The sequence below is a fragment of the Heloderma suspectum genome, chromosome 4, assembly GCF_057233095.1.
Source record: "Heloderma suspectum isolate Gila_16-S chromosome 4, 16-S_ref, whole genome shotgun sequence".
NCBI lineage: Eukaryota > Metazoa > Chordata > Lepidosauria > Squamata > Helodermatidae > Heloderma > Heloderma suspectum.
The window spans coordinates 238672940-238689676 of record NC_139461.1 but is presented as its reverse complement, the minus strand read 5'-3'; the positions used below and the strand labels follow the sequence as shown (position 1 = coordinate 238689676).

Genomic DNA, 16737 nt, shown 5'->3' with positions numbered 1-16737 from the left:
CCACAACTGACACTCTGAACAAGCCATGGGAATAGCTCATTAGATGGAAGGGAATGACCGCTGAAGTCAAGAAATATCCCCTCCACAGTCTTCATTTGCCCCTGTCATTGCACCTCCCATTCCAAGAGTGCTTCCAGACACAGGTTTTATTCGGCAATCGTCCTCCCTCAAACACTGAATTTAATAGGGGGTCCAGACAATGTTGTTTTCCACTTGTAGCCCTCCTGTGTTTTCCCACAGTGTCTTCCATCCTTTTTCTTACCAGAAAAAGATAATTAAGGAAGAAAAGTTGGAATTTGCTGCACAATGCCTTTCAATAAGTAGCCCGTCTGGAAGCACCCGCAAGTTGTGGTTGTTTTAAAACCCACAGTAACTTAGCTCGGCCTCAAAGACCATCACATGCGTGCGCAGGTGTATATTTCATGTCAACTGGTGGCGGCCGGTGAAATCATTAGTCGAGTTCAATGGATAGTTTCACCTGCTGCCACCTGATATGCGATACCTTCAGTACTAGCATGGAGCCAACCCACATGCGTGACTTACTGCAGAGGGAAAGCACTTCAGGGTCATTTGGGACACATGACGTTGTGGCCACTCTGCAGCCATCCCTCTGCTCCCCCTGCAAAATGCGCACGTTCTGAAAGTCGTTGTAGTGTGTATTTTACCTCAAATGCAGCTCTGCGCACATCTGCTGCAGTCTGCCCCTTTCCCCCGAATTACATCCTGTATGCTGGTCATGCCTAGGGGTGTGTCTGTGCCTGGCTGTGCCTGGTCGGGAGAGAGGGGTTGGGGGAACAGCCCGTGAGGTCTACGCAGATGTAGGGAGCAGAGGCGAGAAAGTGAGCCAAAGGGGTGGCCAAGGGGCACCGTAAGGAGCTGCTGTTCTGCCGACGCCTGCCCTCCGCACTGCCTCTGCAGCGTCTTTTTCCCATTAAGGAAATCGGAGCCCTTCCCCCCTGTCCCGCCCCAGGGCTGCTTTCCCATTAGGGGCTTGACTCATTCACAGAATGCGGCCTGTTCTCCCCCTTCGTAAAGGCGCAATCTTGCAGTTCTGATGTGTCAGGACAGCGGCTTGACCCATTCAGAGAATGCGGCCTGCTCTCTCCATTCATTAAATGCGCAGTTGTAATCTTTACTCATTCACAATATCCCAGTGGTGGATGAGGGGGGAGAGGTGTGAGGTTAAACTACAGGGACTTAATTCAGCGCTTCCAAACTTCCCTGAGCAGGGGCATGTGGACAGGGGCAGGGAACAAGCCTCTCATTTGCTCAGCAGCATTGATGTGTTTGATGACGTTCAATGCGAGTGGCGGGACTATGCCCACATGACACCAAAGTAAGGAGGATTGATGTGCAGTCTGACCTGCGAAAGTGTGTTTTAAGGTACCGCATACTCCACTTTTCTGGCTACCCGTGCCCCTGACGGACCAAAGCTGGGTTCATGAAATCCGCATTAAACATGACAGCGCTTCACATGCCGTTGCCATGTAGATCTGGCCATGGTTGTGGGACCCTGGGTATATGGAAAGATAGTATCACTCCTTGGGCCTCAAATGCTTCAGCCAGAATGTGAACGTACGGGTACAGATTCAATCAATGCTAGAGAAAGTAGTTACTGCCAATAGGGATACTGTTGTCAGGACACTATCATATAGGCCCAAGAGAAGAACAAAGCCAGTGTCCTCTCCTCTGGATTTGTTCAGTCCACGTCCAGTGTTTTGTTCCGAGCACACATTCTCTTCCCTTAAAATGGAATGTGCAAGAGGAGTGTTGAAGATGAACTCTGTATTGTTTTTAGGTTCCAGAGAGGAACCAGCAATAGGCACTATTGAACAGGGGATGGCTTGAAAAGCAGCATCCCCATGGCCCTGGACCATGGTTCTGGTGTTTCGAACTATCAAGTACCATAATGTGAAATCCACAACCCACACATGTTCCCCAATCCTGATTTAAAGAATAGGAACAAACCGGCAAAACAACTGCCAGAATATGAAAATAGGTGAACTCTCTAGTTTCATTCTGTTGGATTTGGGACACAGGAGAAAGAGACTAATGCTGGAAATTAATCAGAAGGCACATTGGATGATGGTTCTTTCCTCCACCCTACTGTCTGTTGCTGCACTGAAGGAGCGCTTTGTTCATTTTTCTGGAAAAGAAAAGAAAAAATACATTCCTTAATGCTTGAAATAGGCCATGAGTTGGATGTGTAAGCAACACATGGTGTAACATTTAGGTAGGGGACCCTGCCTGGCTCTAGCATAAAATTTTATCAGCCACCTAACCTTTACAAAGCTACCTAGATGTTTTCAGCATTTAACTGAAGCAATCATATTGTGAGGAGAGACATTTCTGCAACACCCACGACGACCTACAACTCTAATGTAAAAATACACTTTTTAGAACTGCCCTGGATTCCATCTGCAAATAGAACAGAACTTTTCATGGACCACACTCTCTAAAACACTTCCATGAAATGTGTAGTTCTGTGAGCGTGAAATGGTGAATGTGAAATGGTTTTATGATGGGAACACTTATGATGGCTTAGTTCAGCCCTGTAGTGCTGAATTCTGACTTCAGCGAGGGTAGACTCACATGCGGCAGTATCTAATGGGGTGCAACTGCTAACATAAATTATATTACACTAGTGCAAATTACTCTAGTGCAATACCAATAGCATTAGCTGGTGCACTGATTTCCCAGGGAAAGTGATGCATCAGCTAACACTATTGGCATTGCACTAGAGTAGTTTATGCTAGTGCAACATAATTTACATTTGTGGTTGCATTCCATTGGATACTGACCTTGGAGTTCCTTGTGCTCCTGGCTGAGCATTTTACTGCTGAACTAGAAAGGTGGAAAGACGTCCCCAGAGAGAGAAGTACAACAAAGTCCACCAGCATCTCTTTCTGGCTCTGCATATGATAACCCAATGATGGCCCGGTATCTCCTCCCATTTATAATCTGTGGATAGACGGTGTTAGTATTATGAGGATCAAAAGCGCTAGAGGTGCAAATCTGACCCCTAAAAGGTGTTCTGGGCAGACATATCCTAATAATACTGAACCCAGGGTTGATAAAAAATCAGTGATTAAACAAATTGATTTTTAAAATTTAAATCAGATTTTGAAATTTTCTTAAAACAATTAGTAAAAAATGAGTCTAGACCAAAGATATCATCATGAATAGTAATTATACAACTTCTAATTATATTCTATGACTATGTTAACAGCAGTTTATGGAGATGGGAGATAACTGGATCAGTCCTATTCGGCACTGCAGGTGGGGTACAGAAGTGCATGCTTGCTCTCCGTCTCTGTCTCTGTCTGTCAAGGCCTTGCCTCTCTTTAAGAGCAAAGATAGAGAAGGTCAATGAATAAAGAATTTGGGGAGATGGGGTAGATCTGAACAAGGAGGAGGAGTCTGGATATAAATGCAAGGGATAGAGGAAGGGAATAGAAAGTGAAACCAAAGTGAACAGAACATATTCATGCAGTCCTGACTTCCGAGGAAACTTCTGCTGTGTGTATCCTCCATTATATTAAACAATGATGTATTTCTACTAAAAATTATGATTAAATAGAATCTTCCTTACTAGTGATTTAAATTGTGTTGTAAATCATTAAAATTGTGTCCTTCAGAGAAGTGATTAAATCATACTTTCAATCATGCTTTAAATCAATTTGATTTAAATCAAATCAATCCTGAGGACTACATGAATATTAGGGCTGACAGAGGCAAGTTATCCATATCACTGCAAGTTTAATAAAATATTTGGATCATGCAACAGACTTACCATGGGACTGCTGATGGGAACAGAACTCAAAGTCATCTCAGTAACAGGAGGCTTGATATCTTTGCTGCAAGAAATCCAACGCCAGTATGTCTCTCTCACCTGAGGATCCAAAATACAAAGCCACCAGTAAGAACTCTCTCTACTCTGCCACTGTAAATGCTCCCTTGCATAATTGCCTCTCCTCCTCACACGTTTCTGGGGGACTTGGTGATAACCTTTCTCCTGCGCCCATTTTATTGCTCTGTGTCACACTTCTTTCCACTGTTTGCTCTTCTACTGTTTGCTCTTCCCTTGACTTAAGTCCCATTCATTTCTTTTCTCCCTGCTATTATAATTACATAGTTTCTCTTATATTTGGATGTATAGCTTTCCTTCTTCCCAGTTTCCTACCCTTATTCTTGACTATTTCCATATTCACACTGATGAACTTGAGACTCCCATCTCATACTGCCTTCATCGATACCCCTCTCCACTTTACACCAAGAGTGCAGAACCTCATTCAGCCCAAGGGCCAAATTCCATTTTGGAGAAGTTCTCGAGGGCCACATTCCAGTGGTGGGTGGAGCAGAAGGCAAAAGGGGTGGGGCCAAAAATATCAGCACGTTGTGGCTTAAAGCTCTTATTGCCAGTAACGAAGCCTGAGGAGAGGCATTTTGTCCTTTCAGAATGAGGGAAAATTGCACAAAATCTGGGAAACTATTGGTTGTGGGTGGGACCAGGGGAAGAGGGCGTGGCTGTCTGGGGAATCCCAGGAGGCCAAATTGGGATCCCAAGGGGCCAGATTTGGCCCACAGGCCTGAGGTTCTGCACCCCAGCTATACACCATTCTGGACCTGTCCTTGACCTTTGCAGAGAGGTGGTTTACACAACTAGAACATTGCTTGAAAACACTTTGCTTAATGTCCCACCACATGGTGATTCAACCTACTGTTATTCTTCTGTTCTTTCTATTACCTTCTCACTCCACCACACAACACTTGTATGTTTTCTAGTACATGAACAACATTCAGTTCTCTCCTGCTCTCCTTGCTATTCTCTTCTCCACATTTTCTTTTAACACGTTATGCTGCCTCTTGCTTTTGGCAGGATGTCTCATTTCCCTCACCTGGCCCCTGTTCAGTCTCCTCTCCTGGAGTACAGTCACGTACTCCAAACCATCCATGTTTTCCACTCCTTCTCCTAGTTTCTAAGTCTAGTCGCCCTTTACTAACCCACAGTGGACTTGCAATCACAGAGTCACCTGCATTGCATGTAATGGCCAGCCAAACAGAGACAGATGACGTGATTTATACACTAGTAATTAGATTGAACTAACAACCACTCTCCTTGCCACAACCATTTCCTCTTGCCCCGAGTTAACGGGGGCAAGAGGATAAATACAATCACAGTGAGGTTGCAGAGTTTAAATCCAATTAAATTATAATTAAAGATCTTGCAATATAAATTATCTGTAACCCATAGGGGGAGGGGGAAGAAGGATGCCCTGGACTCTGAAGCTGATGTGTTCAGGGTAACTTGGTGGGAAAGGAGCGACATTCTCACTGTGTTTCTTGGGAAAGATGGTATGATTTGGGGGAGGAGGGGAAGCACTGACCCTCTCTTGGTCAGGGACCCACGAGCCCCTGAAAATGTGGACTGTATCCTTCACTAGGCCTTATCTTGTAACCTATAACTCCACATCATATTGGACGTTGCTTGCTCTAAGTGATGCCCTCACTTGTTCTATACATCACCTTTTTGCTGAGCAAGCAGTGCACCAGGAAGATGAAGACTCCCTGCACACTGTTGGTGAGGGTGAACAGGTATGCCATAACTTCAGCCACCGGACCAAACTGAAAGAGGCCTAGGCACCAAGTCACGCCCAGGATGAACACATGGGCTATGGCCTTAAATGTCAGTAACCTACAACAGAGAAAGGCGACAATGTGGATCTCAACAGGAAAAGGTAGTGCTTGAGAGACAGCATCTGAGCCAATCTGAGACTGCCCTCTCCTTCTCGGTGACAACCTTTGAAACTATGAGCTTTTCTACACAAGGCTGTTAATCCGCTGTATCTATTTTCGATATTGTTGGGAAATTGAGATCCAAGCACTACACAAAGACCACTTCCTTTCCTGCTTTTCTGCTACATACCTCTAGGTGGCACTGTGGTATCACAGAATAGTGCAAATACGCAAGTGGAAAAAGCGTTTTCTTTTGCTTTCAGAAATAACCACATTTTCCCTACTCTAAAAAAACTCGCCAAAAGCGCCTTTAAAAACAGAAGCAAAACTGGAGGGTCATGACATCATCTAAAGAACCTGTAAACAACCGTTGAGTAGGGAATGATGAGCACACAATAAGTGTGTCATGTAGAAAAACTCTATTATGTCCTCACTCATGTTTGATGGAAAGAAACTAGAGACTTCACTAAACAGGAGACAAGACATGGTGACTGGTGGAGATGATTACAATTGATTCTTGACACTGACAAAAGAAGGATAGTCTCTGGGGAAGAATGTAGCAGAATCACATTTAAGATCCAGCTTAGTGACAGACTCTCTGCAAGCACTTGGGAGTTTTCGCATTACTGGGACAGTCCTCCTAATAGCAACAACACTTTGAGGAGAGCCCTTCCTCCAAAAAATGACTGCTGGTTGTGATGACTTCGTGAGTTATGGAAAAGCATTCTGCATATGCTCACAGACACGCTTCTTATTACTACTATTTCATATATTCCAGAGCTAAGCTTCTGTTTGTGGGCTTCCCATGGGCATCTGGTTGGTCACTGATTGTGCTAACAGAATGCTGGACTAGATAGGTCTTCAGTCTGATCCAGAATGGCTCATCTTAATGTTCTGATGCCAGTTTCTACATCCAATTTTTAAATTACTAGAGGTAAACGGACACTGGGATTTATGCACATCCAGCTTTCTGGTTGGTCTTACCTGATACTTCTGACAGCACTTATATCTGAATTGAGAGATGCAAGCTTCTCATGCAAATTCTTCAGAATAAGGCAGTAAAACACTAAGTTGATCTGATAAAAGAAAATAATAATTTGATGAATGGGTTTTTAAAAATCCAGTGGAAATTGTAGAGCAAAATTCTTAATTATTAAAATGGTTCAGCTTTTAGTGGAGTCATGCAGATGAATCATCATGTAGAAAGGTGAAAATCAGCTTCACAGATTTTCCAGTGACATCAGCATAATTATTTCTAGCCCATATCAGTGTAACGAAAAAAGAAATCTTGCACAAGATGGATAAAAAGATGGATCTGTTTGCTCTAAAGTAAATATAAAACTGTCTAGAACAGGTGGGCAATTTTGGGAGGTCCAGGGGCCATTTTAGCCCCCAGACTCCCCACCATGGGCCATATCCCATGGGTGCTAAAATTAAAAAAAGAAAGAAAATGGCATCTGTAGGGGCTACGGAGTGCCAAAAATAACAAAATTAGCTTATTTGAAAGCTAATGTTGACCCTTTTGGTGCTCCATAGCCTCTACAGAGGACATTTTAAAAGATGAATTTGGGGGACAGCGGGTGGGGCAGGGGGCTGCATGAGGCCACAGGGCGCGTGCTGTGATGGCCACCAGTTTGGATGGCTTTAAAAGGGAGTTAGACAAATTCCTGGAGGAGAAGGCTATCAATGGCTATTGGTCCTGATGGCTGTGTGCTACCTCCAGTACCAGAGGCAGTGGGCCTGTGTACACCAGTTGCTGGGGAACATGGGCAGGAGGGTACTGTTGCACTCGTGTCCTGTTTGTGGGTTCCTGGTCGACAGCTGGTTGGCTGCTGTGTGATTGGAATGCTGGACTGGATGGACCCTTGGTCTGATCCAGCAGGGCTCTTCTGATGTTCTTATGTTGCCCACCCACGGACTAGAGAAAATATGAAACTGACACTTGGGGGTCCTGAGGGAGACTTGAGTCTGAAGTTGTCTGCCATTGTTCTAGGATAAGATGAACTCCAGTTCTGAAGTAAAAGGAAACAAAGTGGGTTTCTGATCCAACAGCTTTGGAAGCTAGCATCCATCCCCAGCTAGCTTGGAAATTGGGATACATTCCCTAATGGATTAGTAAATGGATCCCAATTTTTTATCACCCTAATTTAGGAGGGGGAAAGGCTTTCTTGTTTTCACTATTGTTAAACCACTGGGAGTTGGAAATCCTTGCTGATCTACTGTACATCACCTGGAGATTTACTGGTAGATCTCGATCGACCTTCTGCCTGGCCCCACTCTAGCCAGTTATATAGCAGGGAGATCTTCAGCAAGCCCAGGATGGACTACCACAGAACAAAATGCTGTCTGTGTCTCCCCTCCTTCCACCCTGCCCCTGTAAAATTCTAGCTGTGAGTAGAAGTTGGAACTGACTAATTGTACAGAGGAAATTATAGCCTTTTCCTGTTGGCTTGTTTTTTTACAACCATTGCTTCTGAAGAAATTCTTCCAGCCTGCTAATTGTGAAAGATACCATCCCCCAAAGAATGACTAATTGATTTTACTGGGATTCGTATTAGGGCCTGTATTTTCTTTAATTTCTTACCCCAGAGTAGATTATATAAAATCCTTTTTTTTCCATTTTGCTGTTCTTAGAGAATGAGAGCTGCTTTTTACTCACCACAATTATAGCACAGACAGGTCCTAGGAAGCTCCAGATAAAACCCTTTTCTGAGTTAAGCCAGCACCTAAAGAGAAAGAAAGAAATACCATCAACAGAACTTTAGGAAAACACACACACTCAACCTATAGAACAGTTTTCCTTGAGTGTGTCTAGCACATGTGTTCATGTAGACTGGCACTGTCTTTCCATTCCGATTATAGGAAGTTGGAGGAATTCTAGTAAAAAATGAGAACAGGAATTCCTAGCCTGGATGCAGATTAGGAGAAAATGTATATCTGAAGGCTTGATGAAGACCAAATTCTAGGTTTTGGAGCAGGCAATATTTCTAGGCATTTCATGTCCTTAGCAGAACGTAACAGGATTGGAAAGTAGCCCATGGTTGCCCAATGAGATATCTTGATATAGCCTTTTCAAGCATCGAAGTTGTGGGAGGCTGAATTTTGAAGCCAAAAATCCAGCTTAATGGATGGAAGGAAGACAGGGTTAATATTAATGGGAAACACAGTTTTGATTTCAAAATAACGGAATGTTATCTATGGTCTGGACCCCTCTGTCTCTCCCATTGACCTGAAAATTAGTCCTTGACACCTTGGTGTCAATTGAGCCACAGGCGCCCATTATTTTGATAGAACATAATTTTAGAGCTTGAAGCTTCATTGAACATGTTGAATGAATAATAATACTAAACATCAGATTATCATAGCTCTTTAGCCTCCAAAGAATGAACAACACAACATAAAAATATGCTTAATTATTGAGATTTTGATCTGGCAGTTGCATGTAATCCAATTGTGTAGCTTTACTTCAGCAATGCCTTCCTGTATCCTGGTCACCCACCATGAGAGCCTTCGTCCCATGGATGAATATCATCATTTGGGAATTACTGTGGTAAAGGACCCTTTATGGTTCTGATTATAGTCATTGTACAGCTGAGAACGGATCTAAATAGGGGTGTCTGTGAAGTATGTTACATATGCTCTCCAAATGCTTTAAAGCAGAGGTAGGTGAACTTTTGGGGCCATAGGCACATATGGGAATTTGATAAACTGTCTGGGGTTCTACCACAAAATGGCTGCTATGGGAAATGTACCAAAGGACAAGTAACCTGCCCCACAGGCCAAGTATAAGACAGAGGTGGGTTTGAGCTCCAACACACTGAACAACTTCTTTGAACCCACAGTTTTCAGCACCAACAGAAAACTATTTCACAGCAATCCCAGCTGCCAGTAAGAACATGTATTATCATCATCATCATCATCATTAAAGTGGGAGGGTAGAGCACCTTGGCGAGCACCAAGAAAGGTGTCGGGAGTGTGTGTGTTGGTACACACTACATTGCCTGCCCCTGCTTTAAACAGTGGGATTTTAAGAGAAATCTTTTAAGAGTTTGGTGTTAATTTCTCCCTCATTAAAAACTTCCATTAAAACAGGCACTTACTGAGAAGGAGTCCCATAGGCCCTGGGATCAATTGCTGCAGAAATGGCCACTATCATGGCAGGAATCCCATAACTACAAACGTACATGGATATCTTCACATACTTGCTGGCACCAGAGTAATTTGCAACTTTCAGATTCCTGACGATGAGGTAGAGATTCACACCCTCAAAGAACATCCACACAAAACAGGCCAGAAAGAGATACTGCAGCATTCCAGCTATGACTGAGCACAGGATCTGGATCAGAAATAAGAAGTCATTAATTGTTGGTTACTTGCATTGTTTTGCACTATTTGCTTTGGATAAGAATCAGAAATGGGCTGTGATTGGCTGCTAGAGTTCTACCAAACAGCGCTGCAATAGAGAAATTCAACATGCCAGCCAGAGCCATGGGACCATCAACAAATCTAAATCAGAGCAGACTAACCCCACTTTCCTTTCAAGTTAAGAAACAACATAAATGGTAATAGCAACAAAATCAGATCAGACTTGATGGAAATTCTTGTTACTGCCCTTTCAATACTATCAGAAGAACGTATCATGGCCTGGATCCCCCTAGGTTGCATAAAGGACCTTGCCATTTCTATTCTCCATTCAGTAGTGGACATAACAATATAATGTGCTATTAGCAATTAATACAGATTGATAAGGGGGTGGGGAATGCACCAGTATCATATGTGTATGAGAATTTTCTGTAGTCATGAGTCAGCAACTTAGTGCTTAATTGGGAAGATGGGAGAAGGAGCCCCCCAAAGAAGTAACAAATGGCATAACGAACTTTGTACTAACATTGTATCTTGAGTCACTAGAACAGGGAAGCTCCACTGCTTTAATGTCCTTCTTTCCTGTTCTGAAGGTCAAGGCAGGCTCAGCCCAAGGTATTTGTGGCTTGCCAATTCATGCATGTCCACACAATAGATTTGACCCCAACAAAAGTCCTGTGGGTAGCCCTCCCTCCCCGCCCCCCACTCCTGGCTTCAGCATAAGTGTAAGGGAGAAGGAGGTTTGTACTCCCTCCTACATAACTACATGTAAATCCAGATCAATTGTAGTGAATTCAGCAGAGTTACCCAAGAGAAGAATTAGGACAAAAAGTGGTCTTGCAGACAAGACTGAGTTCATTAAGTCAATGGTAAGAAAGAACCAAGCCTAACTCTAATAGGAAGTATAATCGGACTAAGGACACATCATCGGTCCTGAACTCTCAGGCGAGCAGCACATCGCACACACCCTTCCAGGATGCAGAGAGATACCTTGTTGTGTGTTTTGTCTGATCCAGCTATGAAGAGGAGGTCAGCAAAGAAGAGGCACAAGCTCAGCTGCAGGTGGATGAAGGTGCTCCGGTTCTGGCTTGAGCGGCAGAGGAGAAATGTGACAATAGTCAGGAAGAGGCAGATGAGCGAGACGATCAATCCAACGTAGCCAATAATGAAGAGGATTAGATCTCCCTGGAACACAGGACAGTTGCTCTCAGGACCAAAAATTGCCTTTTGACAAGCAAGTTATTTTTAACCTTGGTCTAGCCAACTTAGCTTAGCTATAAGGGAACAAATCCTCAGCTGCTCTAAATCTCCCTCGGTCCACTGGCTTGAGTGGCACTGGTTGGAGATAAAGTGCTAAGCAACTTGCCAAAATGTTAAAAACGTATTATAAATTTAGTATTTATGTATGAAATACAATGTAAAATGGCAGAATTTAATGTCAAGACGTCAAGCTGATTTTCAGAAGCCCCAGCCTCCTGACGCCGTCACGCATGGTGTCAGAATGAGTTTAAAAATTTGCTAGCATCGTTAATTAACTCCACGTTCTGTACATCCCTAGTGCCACTTGGTTTCCCCAAGTAGCACTAGGTGGGTTCTACCTCAGGAGCCACAACTGAGGAATTTTTAAACCAAATGAGATCTGGTAGATTAGGGACATTTCTCATAACATTTCACACATCCATCCTTATTATATTGAACAGAACAGAAGTTCCTCTGATCTGCTGATTTTTAATGAAATCTCAAGGGACCCAAACATTTTTTTCAGTCCAGTTCTCCTACATTCCATAGAAAGAGACTTAACCGTTAATGATGGCAAAGAAGCCCGCAGCATTTTATTGGCTGTTCTATGAATATGCTTCTCCACTACTAGCTTCAATGATGAAGCACATTATTGGTATGAGAACTGCAGGACAAAGCCACAGAATATTCAATGTGAGTTTAGCATGTAAAAAAAATAAAATAATGGATTACCAATGGCTCAGGGTCCCTTGTTTCCTACAATAGGGAATGGAGATATAATCAAAACTAAGTCTCGCATACCTCTTTAGGAGTGACGGCCATCAACACAGCAAAGTTGGGCAAGAACCGACAGCTACATGTTGAATGAGTGCCGTTAGAACGGAGATGCTGGCAGCCTTCACGGGACCAGGCACCAACCCTGCTTGCAGAGTTCCAGTGGACACAAATAACCTCTTCCTGGGGAACATTATTCTGCAAGAAAGCAAAAGGGCTGGACAGGGGTGTGTAGAACATCTGCGTACTTATGCTTTCCTCCAGTACATACATTTGGGCTACCTTCCCCAACCTGGTGCCCTCTAGATGTTTTGGACCACAATGCCCAGCACTCCTGATCATTGGCCATGCTGGCTGGCCCTGATGGGCATTGAGGTCCAAAACATCTGGAGAGCAACAGGTTGGGGGAAGGCTGCATTAGAGGCTACTTAATAAAACGAATAGGCAACAAATGTAAGATAAGCAAAAGGAACTACATATATAACTACATTTCAGATAGGTAAGTATGCCAGCCTATGTCCACTACAGCTCTGGCAGGCAGGGAGCAAAGCTTGGACCAAGGCAGGGAGGTAAACTGAGGCCATTGGTCCAGCTCTAAATTTTCCACAGCATTCTAGTTCTTTATCATGTCATCACAAGATGGATAGAGAAAAGATGTTTGTCATTTCCCAGATCTCCTCTACAGTTTTCATTTACATACCTCAAGGTGATGGAAAGTGAGGTTGACCAGGCTGGAAATATTCTTCACGGTGTTGCTGGTGGAAGCACTTACCACCCGAGAGTTCACGCGAACACTTTGCAGTGTTTCATTGCTGAGCAGAGTCTCATTCTGCAGGAAATTCTCTCCCAGGAGTGATTTCAGCCCACTGTATGATATAAAAGCCACAGCAAGAGGGCCTGCCAGAGACAGAAGGAAGATCAGGGGCAGAAAACAAGGAAGGTTATTTCCCAAACCTTGGCTACATCTTGATAAAGATTGGTGTAGGTTACCCTTCCCCAACCTGACACCCTCCAGTTGTGTTGGACTGCAACCCCCATCATTCCCAGCCAGCATGGGCACCAGGTTAGGGAAGGCTAGTGCAAGTCCATCCATGTACTTGCCTTTGCTAAAATAGGTGCTACAGGACTGACAAGCTTCTCATCCCTTGGGCCTTACCCTGCACGTGTACTTCTCCCTCTCCTATCTCCAATCTTTTTTCATGAGCATTTTTCAAATGTACGCATGTGCTGTCGAACACATTTTCTTTGGCCTGCGAATCACATTCCCCGCTCAGGAATGTACGGACTTTGACCGTAGATTGCATCAGAGTCAGTGTTTGATCCGGAAGGTGTGAATTGGGTAAATCCTGATCAAAAGCAAACTGAAACTAATTTCTCATACATCCCTAAAGAAGATGCAGCCTTGGCAACTCTCTGTGCATGGCTCCTCCAGGCTAGCAGAATTAAAGTGGAATCAGCCTGAGAAGCACATTTGTCTGCTCCAAGTGCTGCAATCACCACAAAGCACACATATTTGCATGAGCCTCCTTTAGAAATTATCTTCGTGGGTCAAGTGCATCCATCCCTTGCAAACATGGTACGAGCCTTTCATCTGTCTAAATGAGAGATGAGGATGAAAGCAGAGATACGCTTCAGGAATTCCATCTTTGCAAATTCCAATATGAACTGACCTTATCTGCATCTCCTGGACAGCACCAATGATGACTACTACTAATTATATCATTTTACTATTAAGATACTTAAAAAGCATACCTTTGTTGGTCCCATCAGTCACTGCTCTGGGATGAATGGCCATTTGGTCTCCTCGGGCTTCTAGCCTGAAAGTTTCATTTTTTGAAAGGGATTCTTCACTGATGAGATTTGTTTGGATTGCTAAAACGAGCAAAAGAAGGCCTTGAATTCCTGGATACATATAACGATTGCTAACTATGATTTTTACCAGTTGCTGAGTTTATACCACAATAAATAAGCAGTCTTTACTCATTCGTTATGCTGGAGCCAGACAGCTTTCCTCAAGGTAGCACTTCTCTTGAAGAGAGATCATATTTCCCCAGCATTCCTAACTGATGGGAAAATCACCAAGAAAGCACCACTTCTCCCCAGCCAATTATAATAAGCTCTCTGTGGAGTTTAATTTAGCTGTTCATGGGGCAATATCCAACACTGCTTGTGTGCCAGTTGGATTCACTGCTAGTGCAGGGAATCTAGCAGCTCCTAAAACAGCTGGAAATAAGCCAAAACACTTGTTTATGGAATGGGGCAGGTCAGCGGAGCTCTCAGAAGGGAGCTCCACTGACATGTCCCTTCCTGTTGCACTGGCAGCTTGTCCTGTGGGCACAACAGAATGAGCAGAGGCCCAATGGCAGTATTGGATACTACCCATGGTATTTATATCCGGCTTTTCTTTTATAAAGCAAAAACATGACAGCTAACAAGATTTTTAAAATACCTAGAACGTTATTTTTGTTTCAAATGGTACCCATTATTACATCGGATTTACCATTTAAGCAGCAGCAGCGAGATATAACAAAGTTTATATGGCAAGCAAAAAAACCAAGAATTAAAATAAAAATTTTACAAGATGCAAAGGAAATACGTGGCTTGGGATTACCAGATTTTAAAACCTATTTTTCTGCCTGCTGCTTGATGTGGATGAAGGAATGGGTGACGTTGAAAAATAGAAGACTTTTAGAACTAGAAGGGCATGAATTAAGATACAGGTGGCATGGTTATTTGTGGTATGATAAAACATATGTGAATGTAGATTTTAATAATCACTATATAAGGAGGGCTGTATTAACAATCTGGAATAAATATAAATTAAGGTTCTATCAAAAAATACCATGCTGGATATCTTCACAAGAAGCAATGCACAGAAGAGAATTTGATAGTACGCATAAATGGATAAGATATAATGATTTACTGGAACTGTCACAAGGTGAATATAAGTTAAAATCAAGGGAAAGCTTATTGGAAGAAGGGCATGTATGTCAGTGGTTTTCATATTTGCAACTTAAAGAAAGGTTTAAAATAGATGAGAAAAATGGTGGATTTGAACAAACAGAATCTGAGTTTGAAACAGCACTGTGAACAAATGATGAACATGTTATTGCTTTTTGTTGTTTATTTGGTCAGTCTCTTCCAACTCTTCGTGACTTCATGGACCAGCCCACGCCAGAGCTTCCTGTCGGCCATCGCCACCCCCAGCTCCCCCAAGGTCGAGTCGGTCACCTCCAGAATATCATCCATCCATCTTGCCCTTGTTCGGCCCCTCTTCCTTTTGCCTTCCACTTTCCCTAGCATCAGCATCTTCTCCAGGGTATCCTGTCTTCTCATTATGTGGCCAAAGTACTTCAGTTTTGCCATTAAGATCATTCCCTCAAGTGAGCAGTCTGGCTTTATTTCCTGGAGTATGGACTGGTTTGATCTTCTTGCAGTCCAAGGCACTCTCAGAATTTTCCTCCAGCACCACAGTTCAAAAGCATCAATCTTCTTCCAGCGATTTTAACTCCAGCCTTGGCTTCATCAAGCCCAGCACGTTGCATGATGTGTTCTGCATGCAGGTTGAATATGTAGGGTGAGAGTATACAACCCTGCCGTACTCCTTTCCCAATCTGAAACCAGTCCGTTGTTCCGTGGTCTGTTCTTACCGTTGCTACTTGGTCATTATACAGATTCCTCAGGAGGCAGACAAGATGACTTGGTAACCCCATACCACCAAGAACTTGCCACAATTTGTTATGATCCACACAGTCAAAGGCTTTAGAATAGTCAATAAAACAGAAATAGATGTTTTTCTGAAACTCCCTGGCTTTCTCCATTATCCAGCGGATATTGGCAATTTGGTCTCTAGTTCCTCTGCCTTTTCTAAACCCAGCTTGTACATCTGGCAATTCTCATTCCATGAATTGCTGGAGTCTACCTTGCAAGATCTTGAGCATTACCTTACTGGCATGTGAAATAAGTGCCACTGTTCGATAGTTTGAACATTCTTTGGTGTGTCCCTTTTTTGGTATGGGGATATAAGTTGATTTTTTCCAATCTGTTGGCCATTCTTGTGTTTTCCAAATTTGCTGGCATATGGCATGCATCACCTTGACAGCATCATCTGGCAAGATTTTAAACAGTTCCGCTGGGATACCGTCATCTCCTGCTGCCTTGTTATTAGCAATGCTTCTTAAGGCCCATTCAACCTCACTCTTCAGGATGTCTGGCTCTACCTCACTGACCACACCATCAAATCTATCCCTGATATTATTATCCTTCCTATACAGGTCTTCCATATATTCTTGCCACCTTTTCTTGATCTCTTCTGCTTCTATTAGGTCCTTGCCATCTTTGTTTTTGATCGTACCCATTTTTGCCTGGAATTTACCTCCGATGTTTCTAATTTTCTGGAAGAGGTCTCTTGTCCTTCCTATTCTATTATCTTCTTCCACTTCCGTGCATTGCTTGTTTAAAAATAATGCCTTATCTCTTCTGGCTAACCTCTGGAATTTTGCATTTAATTGGGCATATCTCCCCCTATCACTGTTGCCTTTTGCTTTCCTTCTTTCTTGGGCCGCTTCCAGTGTCTCAGCAGACAGCCATCTTGCCTTCTTGGTTTTCTTTTTCTTTGGGATGTTT

General features: G+C 43.3%; 1 protein-coding gene across 2 annotated transcripts in view; it reads right to left on the bottom strand.

Annotated features, from left to right (window-relative positions):
* Positions 1-1936: 1936 nt before the first annotated feature.
* The window catches only part of LOC146348311 (adhesion G protein-coupled receptor E3-like), a 56008-nt gene continuing 41207 nt past the window's right edge, over positions 1937-16737 (bottom strand). Inside the window, exons 11-20 of one of the 2 annotated variants that reach the window (XM_084852824.1) lie at positions 13864-13983; positions 12812-13008; positions 12139-12309; positions 11089-11283; positions 9837-10072; positions 8396-8462; positions 6721-6812; positions 5527-5695; positions 3794-3892; positions 1937-2146 (exon numbers count right to left, since the gene is read on the bottom strand). In XM_084852824.1, coding sequence (XP_084708950.1) covers positions 2063-2146; positions 3794-3892; positions 5527-5695; positions 6721-6812; positions 8396-8462; positions 9837-10072; positions 11089-11283; positions 12139-12309; positions 12812-13008; positions 13864-13983 — 1430 coding nt within the window. In that variant the 3' untranslated portion in view covers positions 1937-2062. The remainder of the gene's footprint in view (positions 2147-3793; positions 3893-5526; positions 5696-6720; positions 6813-8395; positions 8463-9836; positions 10073-11088; positions 11284-12138; positions 12310-12811; positions 13009-13863; positions 13984-16737) is intronic. The other variant, XM_084852826.1, reaches the window with a different exon arrangement.